Below are 14827 nucleotides of genomic sequence, written 5' to 3'. Positions count from 1 at the left end.
TAAAAAAATTACAATCTTATTCTCTTATTTTATGTTTATATTTTTTGCATTATGATGTGTTTTTCAATGTCGATCTTCAGATTTTTTCTTCTTGTCTGTCTTTTTTCAGTGACTGTTCTTTTTTTTACACTGTCAGTTTTTTTTTCAGTGTCAATGGTTTTCAGTTTCAACTTTCTGTTTTTTTGTTTCAACTCTCTGTCAGCGTTTTGGTGTAGAGAGGAGGGCCCTTGCTGGGCCTACATTACCCAGTATGCCTTGCAGTCTGACGAAGATTGGATATCTGAAGGCAGTGTCATGATGGTGGAGATTTTGAGCCTGTTGTAATTTTCGCTATAGGACTTTTAATGTCACTTTATTATTAAAATATTTTTTTCAGGCAGGAAAGTAACCATTTAGATTCCCAATATGTGGTCAATTTAGACAGATAACACCGGTTTATAAATCTGCTGTGACGTTTCAGCCGGTCATCTCACAACAGCAGCCCGAATCCTGCATCGTCATCCTGCAGATGACATGATCCAATGAACTGATCTGCAGCTCTTTGGTGATTTACTACTGGCTCTAATGTAGCATTTAGTTATGATGTAATTCCTTTCAAAAAGGTAAATGTTGGCCTCACTGATGAAATCTAACAATTGTAGCTGCCACATTAGTTTGTCTGAATGTAAAGTGAAGCTTCATATTTTTAATGGACAGAACAGTTCTGCCTCTGGGGCTCTATATGTACAGATATCATCATATTTCAATAAATATAAATGTACAAAAATAACCTCATTGACAGAGAGATGCAGTAAATTATGTTATTTAATCTGTAATATAGCTATAATAAAAATCCAAACTGTTATTTAGCTTAATAAAATAAAACAAAATTTAATATAGACTGATATCTGTACATATAGAGCCCTAAAGACAGTGCTGTTGTTCTGTGAAAGTATCAAAACGCTCAGTCCACGGAGAAATGCATACAGCCCATATTGAGAAACTTTAAACAAGTCGTTTGGACTTCTGTAAGGTTGTGATGTCACAACTATACGTTCAGTGTTTGCCTTACCTTTGGGACTTCAAATAAAACACAAGAAAAGTGTAAAATATGGGACCTTTAAATCTTTATAAATTGGCATATTAACAGTATTAGAGTGAAGGCTACAACAGTCTGGCTCAAAATCTCCATCACAATGCCATCGCCCCTAGATATCTAATCTTTGTTGGACCACAAGGCATACTGGGTAATGAGAAAAAAACAAATTGTTACTGAAAAAGACAGCAATGAGGAAAAAATCTGAAGACTGACATTTAAAAACACATCATAATGCAAAAAATATCAACATAAAATAAGATAATGAGATTATACGATTGTAATTTTTTAATGCCCGTGTTTTATTTTTCAGTGGAACTTTTTTCAGTGCCATTACTTGTTTCAATACAACTTTTTTCTGGTTCAGGTTTTGTTTTCAATGCACTATTTTATTGTCGATGCCAAAATTGAACTATCACTGTTCTGGCCCCATATAATCCCAGATTTAAAAGTTTCATAACACCAACCCAGTGTGATTTTTAATCTCCGGCATTTCCACCTGCTATTGCCTGGGCCGTTTAACTACATGTAGGTACAGTAACAGTATCACCGGTGGACATATATGAGGTCATAAATGTAGACATCTATCCTTCTTTTAAATTCTTTTTTATTTTCATATCCATTTTTTACTGTGAAGTAAAATGCTTGTAATCTGTGTTGACATAATGGCACATTTTCCCGGTGCAGTTTCACACAGGAATGTAGTCAAGGGTGAAATTTCCACAGTGGAAGAATAATATTCTAATTCCTCTTTTCTAGTTTATTTGATTTAAAATCTCTCTAAACCGTTTCCTCTTACTGTCCAGCTGTTTAAATCCAGATGGTAGAGGCTCTGAGTTGATCAAAGCAATAATATTGCTCATCAATTCACCATCAGTATTATTGTTGCCTCACAGCATTTAGGGTTTGTGAGCGGTAGGGAGTGATTTGTAGATGCTTTCTGCCCTGGGTATCACCTCACAGGCTACAGTACCTACAAGCTGTTCTTGTGGCTGGGGTTGGTGAGGCTCTATACAACCTGAGAGAAACACTGCAGACACTATTCAGGTCCTGCAATTTCCCAAAAAAGACTTTAGAACTGAATAGATATTAGACTAATAAACCTACCCCTAGAATATTTTAGAATCATGTGGTTAACTAAGACTTATTATTGTTCAGCTCCAATAGGTGGAATAATCATACCCTGCTGGTAGATTTTTTTTTTTTTTTTTACACCTTTTAAGATTTTATGCAGCTGATGATGACTACATGTGGCAGGAAATTATCAGTGCATTAATACCATATTTAAGTGAAAAATACAGTATGTGTAATGGAAGTTAGACTTGATGTATTTTGCTCTTGTCTTACTCCCCCTTCTCTCTTTCTTTCTCTTTATTTTTCTTTCTCTGTCTCTTTCTGTTTTTCACTCTCTTCCTTACCCCTCCTCAATTTCCCCCCCTCAGGTGCGAGTTGTTATTGTCGATGAAAACGACTGCGTTCCAGAGTTCCTGCAGTCCATTTACAGCAAGGATGGTGTACCAGAAACCGTGACAACAGCTACCTCCCTGCTGCAAGGTGAGACATCTAATAAATCCCCACAGACTCGTGTTTTCCTTTTATCACTTACACAGATTCAGGATTATTGCTATGCAAATTTCATTTTAATGAAATTAAACTAGAAAAATAAAATAAAAGTGTCAAATCGTGATTCTTTGATATAGAATGATCTTCACTTTGCAATGTTCCTTCCGATAAGATCTCCATCCATCACGTCAGTACTCACACTAGTTCAGGACAACATCACCAAGTGCACTCCTGTGTTTTTGTCTTCAGACAACATGAAATTACATTGTCTAGCACCTAAAAAGAACAATCCGTTTCATATTGTTTTTCTATTCTACATTATTGCAGAGGGGATTTGAGGTGCACTTTATTGTTTTTTCAGTTACTGTTTTGAAATGTTCATAAACAGAGGCACTAACGGAAGCTGCTTTTGTGTTATTTTATTATTTAATTTCATTAATTAAAAACTCCCACGCTATGTTGAAAATGTTAGTGTCCTAATTAAGATTATTCCTTAAAACCTACCTGATAAACACAGTAGAGCATGCATAAATCATGATGTTATTGAGGGGAGAATGCCACTGTGGTGTACATTTTTTACACTCTGGGTTACATGAATATCACAGTTAGCAATCACTTTGAGTTAGAGGAGGAATTATGTTGTGTCGATCTCCACACAAGGTAGTTCTACAATTCTAGACTTCCACCAAAAACAATGCATATTTTCCAATACGAGTCCCTGTAGCTAACACTAAAGCAGGTGTGGCTCCGTGGGCTAAATGTGAAGGTCTGAGCTTTTTTAAAATTCATGTGTTTTGACTGGTCAGGAAACTGAGTATCTACTTGTCAACACTGGCAGCCATGAAATCATTGCCATTTCCATCAGTGCAGCTGCTCTTGCTTTTTCTTTGCTGTAACGACCCGATTTCCACACAGGGATCACTTATGATTCATCTAACGTGAAGAAATGATAATGGAAACTGTTGTGGGTACAACTTATCACAATTTGATCTGTCATAGTGTGACTTAACACCGAGAGGCCCAATCTTTTTTAGGTTCTGACAGACTGCCAAAAACTGACAGCAAAACATTTCACACTTGTCTGTCCCTCTACACTCTACATAAAGCCTCTCTGGTAGCTACATTTTAGAAAATGTAATTATTACATGTATTGTATAAAACTATTTAAAAACACTGTAAAAGCAGCCTTGGAACACTGGGCCTCATGCTAGACGCACTTGTACGAACAGATTCATTCTTAAAATGCACGTACGAGCGATTTAAGAACATTTGTGGAATTCAACAGCTTTTTCAAAAAAGAATTTTTCAGAATTTTCTCTTAGGTACGAACAAAATTTACAAGTGGTTCAGACCCGTTGTATATGTTATGAATAGATAAAAAATAAATGTAATATGTAACTAAAACAAACTTAATGCAAAATTAATCTTCTGTTTACCATATTATCACCATCATCATGGCTGCCAATTTACTGAAAGGTTTTTTTTTAGATTTTCTGATTTTTATGGCCATATTTTGGTGCAGCAACTTCCACATCTAAGTAGTAGCTAGGAAACTTCTCTTGTTTCTGCCAGCTGCCAGTTGTGTCTCTCTGCAGGTCCCTGTCCAGTATCCTCTTACGTTGCAGCCGACAATGTAACATCACCTGTAGACTATAATATTCTCCTCTAATAGCTCTGTGACTGTCACATGACCGCCTCTCATCACGGAGCACTTTGCTCTAGAAAGATGTTTTTTTAGCATCTAACTTCATGTCAAATCATTCGCTCTTTATTTCTGTCACAGCACAGAGCTGCTCTGATGACATGTTAGCTGGATTCATATTTTCTAATTGTTATGGGTCTTCTACTGTCATTCCTAAATTTGTTGAGTTCGTCTTCTGATTTCTGAAGGCAGAGGTCTATTCTACGAAGCAGGATTTGTGTGGTTCACTTCTTACTGGGGTACATCGCCATGGTATCTTAAGTTGAACAGGATCGGATCACAACCTGCCAACACCCTGACCACTGACCAATCAGATCACTAGAAAAAAAGAGTCATCATTGCTACAGGATCCCGACATGGACAAAAGTCCCGAGTTTATAATAAAATGACAAGTAAAAAAAGAGCAATATATATTTTTATTGGTCAGTAGAAACATTTTATCGTTCCAGACTTTTTATTTTCACTCTGGTTTTAAAACAGAGCTTCTAACAAACGGAGAGATCGTTTACCACACTAAACACATAATTATGATTTTAGCTGCATTTTAATTGTGCAAAGTGTATTTTATCCCTGGAGTGATAGCTGACAGTGTGGATGATTTTACACTCTGATTCTCTATATACTCTATAGTTAGGGCATATACAACAATTCCTACATGTATTTTAAGCCTTGGACTACTTTTAATATGTGGAAATTATTTCTTGTGTTTCTACATATTCTTATTCTGTTGTATGATTACAGGCTATTGTTTACATTTCACTTCATTGAATATGACTTTTTGCTGTCCCTAAAACAGAAGTTTTCCGCAGGTACCTCGTATCACCGTTTCATGTGATATCATATGAAGTACTTCATTCATGGTTCTGATGATGTCGCTCGTAATTAACAAACCCCGCCTCTTTCACATGAATGTGCTCGTAGCTGGATAGGAAAACTCATATTTGACTGAGCTAGTTGATAGCCAGCTTTGTAGTAATGGTTATCTGGACGGCCAATGTTAGGCTCAGCGAACAAAAAGATAACCTGGGTATGTTTAACTTGATTTGTAGTACAGGCCGCTGGACTTGAAATTACCCAGTGTTTTTACTCTTTGGGAAGTTTTGTGAATGAAACTCGCTCACAAATAGAGCAAGACATGGAGCCTTATATAGCAATTTCAGGGGCGTGGATTATTCTAATGACCACCTCTCACAAAAGTGGACCTCCTCATGAACAGGTGAACAGATTTGTCAGGCTGAAACAGGCGATTTATGACAGGTTCAGGCAGTTGAGACAGTTTTCCTGAATCCCACATAGGATTTTCTTATTTTCCTGTTATTGTTTTGAGCAAGAATAAAGAAGAGAAAAATTAAAAAAAACATTCATGCATGAGTCTCATTGGGTTTATAGTTCAAAACAAAGTGATGTTTTAATAAATAAACAGGTAATTTAATAAACAGGTTTACTTTCTGTACTCAAAAATGGAAACACCAACAGAGCTGCAAATGAGTATTGACAAGTACAAAATGCAGAGAAATAAAACACTGCTAATGCAGTAGTAAATTATTAATGACTGCAGTTATGACACCTCTTTGGAAGTGCTCATTAGCTTTGACTGCAGGCGGAAAACTTTTGAGTTGGATTCAGATCACAAAGCTTTGTTGTTTTTGCACTTGTGCAGTGTTCTTGCTGATACTGTTTTGATCTTTGCAATCATCATCATCACTATAATTAACACTATTACTCAAACAGGCAATTTGATGATGGGACACACATAGTTTACTAACACACACTGTGTGTTGCACTAAATTTCAGAACGGCTAAGACCTATGAAATCACCTTGCATCCTGAGAAAATAGTTATACTGTCTTTACATTGAAAATGATATTTAGTTGGGTAAAAATGAACATGAGATTATGTAAATGATTAGAGATTTGAATAACATTTGTTGAGAGTCTCAATCATCTTTACTGAATTTGAGCTGAAATTGTGATGTCATTTTGGTTAAATTTTTTGTAGCTTACCTTTAATAGGAAAATTAATTTGGTGTTGCCATAAAAATAATCATAAAATATGTGATGGTTGTGGTTCCAGTCTCATAAGAATGCAAATGCACTGCCTATAAAAGATGACATGATTTCACAAATTAAAAACACTACATTGTACAGGCAGAGGTCCTCATGCATGAATGTTTTCCTATTTTTCTCTTATATTTGTTCTTGCACAAAGTAATAAGAGGAAAATGAGAAAATCCTACGTGGGATTCAACACTCTTTTAACTGCCTGAACTTGTTGTAAATCACTCATTTCAGCCTGATGAATGTCACCTGTTCATGAGGAGGTGTGCATCAGTGAGATGTGATCATCAGTATAATCCACACCCCTAAAACTGCCATATAAGGTTCCATGTTCCGCTCCGTTTGTGGGCGAGTTTCATTCAAAAAAGTTTTCAAAGAGTAAAAACAGTGCGCAACTTCAAGTCCTGCTTTCAGAAATCAGAAGACAAACACATAACAAATTTAGATCTGAAACAATTAATACAGCTCACATGTCATCAGAGCAGCACTGTGCTGTGACAGAAATAAAGGGGGAATGATTTGATGAGAGGTTAGATGCTAAAAAACATATTTCTAAAGTAAAGTGCTCCATGACGGGAGGTGGTCATGTAACAGTCACAGAGATATTAGAGGAGAATATTGTAGTGCACAGGTGATGTTACACTGTCAGCTGCAACACAATGTGGCAGATTAGGTTTTTCTCTTGTACAAATCTCATCTCGCACGACAACATGACAATGTTCCAGTTCGTCAGAGGTACAGGCACATCCCCCCATCTGAGTATGAGGAGGTGAGGGCTCACATCAATCAGCTTCTTGAGGCTCAGGTGATGAGGGAGAGCAGTAGTCCCTATGCCTCCCCCATTGTCAGAAGTCTATGCATGTGCATGGACTACTGCATGCTTAATAGCAAGACAAGGAAGGACGCGTTCCCCCTACTTCGTTTTGAGGAGAGCCTCAATGCCCTTTCTGGGGCCCGCTGGTTTGGATCTGGATCTGACCAGCAGGTATAACCAGGTCTCTGTTTCCAAGCACAACAAGCCCAAAACAGCCTTTTGCATGCATTTGTTTTTTTTCAAATGGAACCACATGCCCTTTGGGTTGTGTAATGCTCCAAGCACCTTGCAGAGCTTCATGCAGAGGGTGTTTGGGGGTCAGCAGTGTCAGTCACTGCTTCTTTATCTGGATGACATCATTGTGTTCTCTTCTTCAGTCTCCCAACACCTGCAGCAACAAGAATTTGTTCTTTGTCGGCTCCAAGAGGAGTGCCTGAAAGCGAAACTAGAAAAGTGTGCTTTCTTCCAGCAAGAGGTCAGCTATCTGGGGCATATCATCTCTGACAGGGCGGTTTCTTCAGACCCCACAAAGATTGAGGTGGTGGCCATGCAATTTGTCAAAGCTGCGCTCATTTTTGGGGTTCACCAGCTATTACAGGCGCTTTGTAGAGGGGTTTGCCGGACCTCTGCATAAATTGCTGGTGGAGCTTGTAGGCGCCAGGTCAGGACAGATGCTTGGTTGTGATGATCAGTGTGAACAGAGCTTCGAGGCCTTAAGGGCAAAGTTGGTCTCTTCCCCGGTGCTGGCCTTTGCTGACTTTTGACACCCCTTCAGTTTGGAAATCTCCGTGAGCCATAGTGGGCTCTGGCCTGTCCTTTCCCAGAAGATGGAGGGCGTGCTAGGCCCATAGCTTATGCCAGCCGAGGTCTGGCCCACTGAACACAACATGGCTAGCTATAGTTCCATGAAGTTGGAATTCCTGGCACTCAAGTGGGCAATGACAGAGAAGTTTGGGGAGTATCTGTCGGGGTATAAGTGTTCGGTCTTCACCAACCAATCCATTAAGTTAGCACTCAGCCAAACTGGGGGCCACAGAGCATCGATGGGCTGCCCAGTGTGCTGCTTTTGATTTCAAGATCCAGTATCGATCTGGTTGCAGCAATACGAACGTGGATGTGCTTTCCTGGCAGTACATGTCAAGTCACAGCTTGGTTGAGCAGCTCTACCTGCCGCACTAGTCCCAGTGCCCCTCCAGCAAGCCCCATGCCTGGACTCGAGGACAGTGTAACAGTTGCACCAAGAACACGGCCACCAAGGCATCAAGCAGACCACTGAATTGGTGCAACAGTGCTGTTACTGACTGGGAATGTTTTTGGACATAAAGCTGTGGGTCCAAGACTGTGAGTGTTGCCAAGTTGCAAAGGATGCCACATAGTTTTATGGGCCACTTGCTTGTGTTTAGGCCGCATGAGATCGTGGTCATAGATTTCACCATGTTGGAGCCCTCCAGGAATAGGCTAGAGAACGTCCTCATGATGATGAATGTATTCAGCAAATATACTTTGGCTGTCCCTACTTGTGATCAGTGGGCATCTACTGTGGCACAGGTCTTGCCATGGTAATAATTCAATTCAATTTTATTTATATAGCGCCAAATCATAACAAAAGTTATCTCAGAGCACTCACCTGCCATGGAAATTAAAGCAAGCACCATTTTGTCCTCACGATCGCTGGGATCTCTTGTTCTTTGGCGCCTTCACCCTCTCTTCCCTACTAACCTAAAAAAATGGATATTGAGCAACCAGTCATGTCAACATTCATTTTACAGTGATTTTGGTGATCACATGTTGACTGGTGGTTGCCATTTAATCACAGCCTCTTGTCAAATCATTGCCCGGAACTCTTGCGTGATGTAACCTCACGTGGTTCACATCCGCCACCTTGTTCATCCTCCTTCCTCTCTCACACACACCCGCACACACTCACAAACACACACACACTAGTATCTCTGCTAGTGCTGTATGTTGTTTTGCTGTTAACTGCTGTTGTTATGATTGCTTGCTCAGTGTAGTTGTATGATAGATATTTATTGATTGAGGCATTATTGATTTATAATTGATATTGCTGAAGTTAATAAACTTTATTGTGCATTTAAAGAGACGTTTCCTGTGATTGTTTGCATACCTACTGTGATAGTAGCTTGGTGATGGGGTCAATGCTCGAATTTAAACCTTCATTGTTCGTCTTATAAATGTTAACACTCCTCAGTTGTGACATTAGTCACAAGTGAACACTCTTTTTGAGACTACATCCACTCTTTGGGTATTGGTCCCTGACCTCAGGGTGGTGCCCTGTAATTATTAATTCAGATTAATAATTTTATTGATTTATAGTCATTTTAATAACTAATAATTATCATCTTCTTATAATTATTACTTGTTGCTAATAACCAAACCTGCTCCTAACTGAGTCCCAACAGTCCTGTTTGTCGGTAGTTTAGTTGAAATTTTATTTATTTTTGTATGCCCTGTGTTTCATTATGTTGTGTAATTATTATTATTATTAGTAGTAGTAGTATTGTTGTTGTTTTTCCTTTATTTTTTTATTTTTTTGTGTGCCTTTTTGGTCAGTTGAGTGTGTGTGAGTGTGTGTGTTTGCAGTGGTTTTTATCACAGTTGACTGGAATCACATCTCAGTCAGGTGTTTTCAAGCCTGTGTGACCTTTCTTTTTTTAGGTCCCAAAGTGGTTCAATTCAAGAATTTCCTTGGAGTGAGATTCCCCAAGGTGGCTTAGTTTACACTATTAAAAACTTCACTGTTCTTGCCACATTCTTAGTGTAGTTGGCAGGATTAAAAAAAAAACCCAGCTCTTGCCTCGACAACATGATCATGGGCAGAGACCTGCAGAGAGACATAGAGGCAGCTGTCAGAGTGAGAGAAGTTTCCTAGCAACTATTTCTACTAAATCTAGAAGTTGCTTTGCCAAAATATGCCAATAAAAATCATAAAATCTAAAAAACCTTTCAGTAAACTGGCAGTCATGATAATGAAAATATGGTAGAGAGAATATAAATTTTGCATTAAGTTTGTTTTACCTATATATTTTTTTGTGTGTTAATTTTGGTATCATATTTAAAGTCAAAATTAATTCAGATTAGGACATTATAATTCTAAATCAAACAAGTCTTTCTCCCATGAAACGTGAAGAAAGGCAGAGATGATCTATTTGTGACAGATACAACAAGGCTGAACCACTTGTACCGTTCGTACCTAAGAGAAAATTCTAAGTACAAGAAAATTGATGAATGCCACAAATGTTCTTAAATCACTCATATGTGTATTTTAAAAATGAATCTGTTGTACGAGTGCTTCTTGCATGAGGCTCAATGTGTCTGAGCAAAAACTCTCTATCTTGTTGTGTAGGGGGCAAAATGTATGACATGGTGAAATCAATGTTTGGAAAATAGGTGTGCTGTTAAAACTGGAGACAAACTGAATTCTTCACCCAGAGAAGAATTCTCTGGTTGCAATTTAAGTCCAACTTTATTTAATGTGTATATAAATGAACTTGTTCAGTTAGATCAATGTGCTGCTCCTGGTCTCTCCCTCTTAGATAGAGAGGTGAAGTCTCTTTTTTATGCGGATGACCTTGTTCTACTGTCTCCTATTGAATAAGGACTACAGAAACAGCTGGACATAGTAGAAAAATACTGTCAGAACTAGGCCCTGGCAGTAAATATGAAGGAAACTATGTCATGATATTTCAAAAACGCCCCAGATCTCAGGACACCAAATACCAGTTTACCATAAATAGGCTCTTTTATACAGAGATCCTGCATTATAGCCATAAAGAAGATCCATCATTAAGCCACCTTTACTTTGCTATGCTGAACCAAACCAAGCTGGCAAAATTCCACCCCCATGTGTGCTTTGACATAGCATCCCGGTGTTCCAGATTCAGAGGCATGATGTGTAACACAACAGTGTCAGCTCCTTGTCCCGCTGTGCCAGCTGTCCTTTTTAAACAGATGTCCGGCTCTGTGACTACCTCCGTAGTCAGCTTATTGATGGAGCAACTCTGCCCCCCCACTCCGTGTCCATACTTTTTATACCACTCAGTGAGGTGGAATAAAGGTACAGCGTACCCGCATTGAACAGGCTGGTATAACCATAACAGCATCAGGGAGTTTCAACATGGCTCTCAATGCAATTAAATGAAAATTTCATAATTTCCAAATCCCAATTAAAATCTGGCTTCAAATATTTGAAAGTGTCATCCTGCCCATTGCACTGTATGGTAGTGAAGTATGGGGTCCACACAGTCATCATAGCTATACCCGTTGAGACAAACATCCAACCGAAGTTTTATATGTAAAATTCTGCAGATACATTTTACATGTGCACAGAAAAACACCATCAAATGCATGTAGAATTTTTTTAATCACTTTATATCCAGCTCCCTCAACACCCTCCATTCCAAAGCCTTCCAAACCCAGAGGCTGAGCCCAGAAAAGAGTCCCCTATGTCAGTTGGTGCTGAGACTAAATGCCCCCTCTCAGACACACCCTGATCAATCTCACACCAACACTGCTTTCCAAACAACAATCAGAGTAAACCAATGTAGAACACAATGTAAAGAAGCCTATTTGGAACATTGGAGAGAAGAAACTAAAAGCCAAAGTAGATTAGCCAGTAAGGCAAATTTGAATTTGAAAAAAAAATATTGATAGTGACAATATTTGTTTGTTTGTTTTTTTCCCTCTATAGGCCGAATGCTAATCCCTAGCTTTTCACTCTGCTGATGTTGCTCATTGGAATGTGCTTTTCCAATATTGTACTTGAGAGAGTGAGAGGAGATAAGTGTTTGGTGGTACGCTGTGTCACAGCACTCCACAGGATTTTAACTTGCGACAAAGACATGTATATAAATCAAGCACTGAAAAAATCAACATGTGCCAACCAACTGAAACAATTAGCAGAGTGCACTCACCAGACCCACAAAAAGCACACAGTGAATAGCTATGGGACACAGCATGATGAATACTGCATCAAGACAGGTTACATGCAATAAATCAGTTCAGTACAAACAAAAACAATGATTTCAAACCCCATGTCTATCTGATATGATTCAAATTGACTAATTAAGAATTAAAACAAGATTAGAATAGACCTTCTTACACAAGACAGTGGCACATTGAAAAAAACGATAAATTCTGTTGAATATGCCATCACCATTAAGATACACAGGAACCAATAGATGCCTTAAAATTAAAAACATATTATCGGAGTTCATGGATATACAGTGCATGCCGGCTTACACCTGCTTTTGCTTATTTTGGTTTATACAGAAGGTGAACATGAGCAATGACAGACTGTGATACTAAAAGGTTACTGAAGAGCAGATGCTGAGGATATAAAAATGTACCAGTACATCACAGTATATTTGAACAAGACTAACAATGTGTTCACAATTTTTTTGCGTGGCACGGTGAAATACAAAGTCAATGCAAAGACGCAATTAGGCTCAAAGGTGCCCTAGGCAACACAAATTGACATGAATACGCATCTGTGCAAGTTGTTTCAACTCAAGCAAAAAATGTGCATTTATACTGGGACTTTATGCATGCACTTCATGAACATACAGAGACAAGAGGGGGGAAAAGGACAGAGACTGGATGGGAATAACAAAGAACTGGAATTCCCGGTGTGTTCTGAGTTCATTCAGCAGTTGAACTGAACACAAACACACAGACACACCCTCTCAGACATGGTTGGTGCCTCCCATTGCTAGCTTACATTTAATGTAATGTAAAATATTTTGACTGTTTGGGGCGGATAAACTCAAATGGCCCAGTGGTCAAACTCGCACAAGTAACACAAGGCAAAAATTTCCTTGTGTTAGCATGTTGTTAGCATACTAACATGCTCACAATAACAATGCTAAGGTATAATGTTTACCATGTTCATCAATTTTAGTTTAGCGATATAGTATGCCAACATTTGCTAATTAGGGATGTGCAGAGAGCCCAGTATTTGTATTTGTATCTATAGTTGCGAGGCAGCAAAATTATTTATATTTGTTTTGTATTTGTATTTGAATAAAAATGGAAATAGGCATAAAATTCCAGTTTTTCTTTTTATCAGGCTTTAAATTTTAGAATATTAAAGTGTTAAAATAAGTGTTTATGAATAAACTATCTTACGAAGGAGGTCCCCACACCGGGTCTCCCAGATCATAGACGACTGTGCTGACTACTGGGCTAAAACCGAGTGCATCGCCAACATGCAGACAGACCTCTACCTATTTATACAGCCATAACACAGAGACAGTTCAGCATGTAACGTGTAGAGAAGAACTTCAAAGGTGATTCTTGAGTTGCACTTTCCATTTATTGCCTATTATTTATTATCACACCCATACTGCTAATTAGCACTAAACACAAAGTACAGCTGAGGTTGCTGAGAATGCCAGGTATTTGATCATAAAACAAAGCACTGGACAAATTGGAACTCTGACTGATGATGCACTAGATGAAAAGTCAGGGGATCACCAAAGTTGCTCAAATTCATCTTAAGGGGAACATGAATGTGTGTACCAAAATTCATGAGAATCCATCCAACAGTTGTAAATACTTTTCACTCAAATCTCAACTTCATGATGGTGCTGGAGGAAAAGTCAGAGGATCAACAAAGTCAGTAGGATTCATCCCCTGGGGACCATACATGTCAGCACCAAATGTCATGGCAATCCATTGAATAGCTGTTGAGTTTGGACCAAAGTGGTGGACTGACCAGAAGATGGACATCGCCCTCCCTAGAGGAATGTTGGTCTGTTGGTTAAAACCATATGAATATATAGGCCAAAAAAAAAAGTGTTTGCTAAAGCATCATTATAGCACACCAGAGCTAACGATATAAATAGTAAGCCAATAAATGTGAGTGAGACAGTAAATGAGTGAGTGAGGGAGAGAGGTGTATGGTGTAAGAGACGCAGCAGGCGCTCAGCTTGCTTCCATCAACAGGTGCACCAAGGGAGGCGAGAAGCTTCACCCCGCTGTGAGTACGTTTGGGTGGGGGGAGGGTTCTCCGTACTACTGTGACTATCTTTATCGAAAAAAACAGATTTAATATTGAAATCTATAGTAGAAATTTTTGTAGATAAAATTCACAATATTAAAAATTCCATAAACATTGGAAACAACAGTTTCCAATTTTCATATTTGAACACAGACAATTAGCTTTTAAAATTAGTGAGGTGGAAAATTACTCATCCAAGGTGCATCTTTGCCAAAAACACCACTGTTTTCCTCATTAAATTTCCTTTAAAAAAAAAATGCTTAAATTCATGATACAATAGGTGAAATTATTCTAGCCGATCCAGTTCTGAGTACACCTAAAGCTAAACCCAACCTCCTAAAATGAAGACTTGTTTTTCTCCCTCAATTAAACTAGTTAAAAAGATACAGTGTTAAATTAAATAAGCAGGGAGAAATAGGCATCCAGCATTGTTTTGTTAAATCATGTGCTTGTAATCCCATAACTGGTTCCATCCTGAGAGTGGACAAATGTGTACTTTGCCAAGTCTGAAAAAAAAAAAAAAAACTGCAGTGTACCAAGCAAGTCAATTATCTTGCCTTCCATAGAGATCTGAGGCTCCTGCAGTTTCCATCTTCAG

The 14827-nt window shown here is 38.5% G+C and overlaps 1 protein-coding gene across 1 annotated transcript in view; it reads left to right on the top strand.

Annotated features, from left to right (window-relative positions):
* The window catches only part of si:ch211-186j3.6 (neural-cadherin), a 260357-nt gene that overhangs the window by 26450 nt on the left and 219080 nt on the right, over window positions 1-14827 (top strand). Inside the window, exon 5 of the mRNA XM_044357504.1 lies at window positions 2518-2629. Within this exon, the coding sequence (XP_044213439.1) occupies window positions 2518-2629 (112 nt within the window). The remainder of the gene's footprint in view (window positions 1-2517; window positions 2630-14827) is intronic.

The sequence above is a fragment of the Thunnus albacares genome, chromosome 1, assembly GCF_914725855.1.
Source record: "Thunnus albacares chromosome 1, fThuAlb1.1, whole genome shotgun sequence".
Lineage (NCBI taxonomy): Eukaryota > Metazoa > Chordata > Actinopteri > Scombriformes > Scombridae > Thunnus > Thunnus albacares.
The sequence above is the reverse complement of the archived record's forward strand: the minus strand, read 5'-3'. Positions and strand labels throughout refer to the sequence as shown.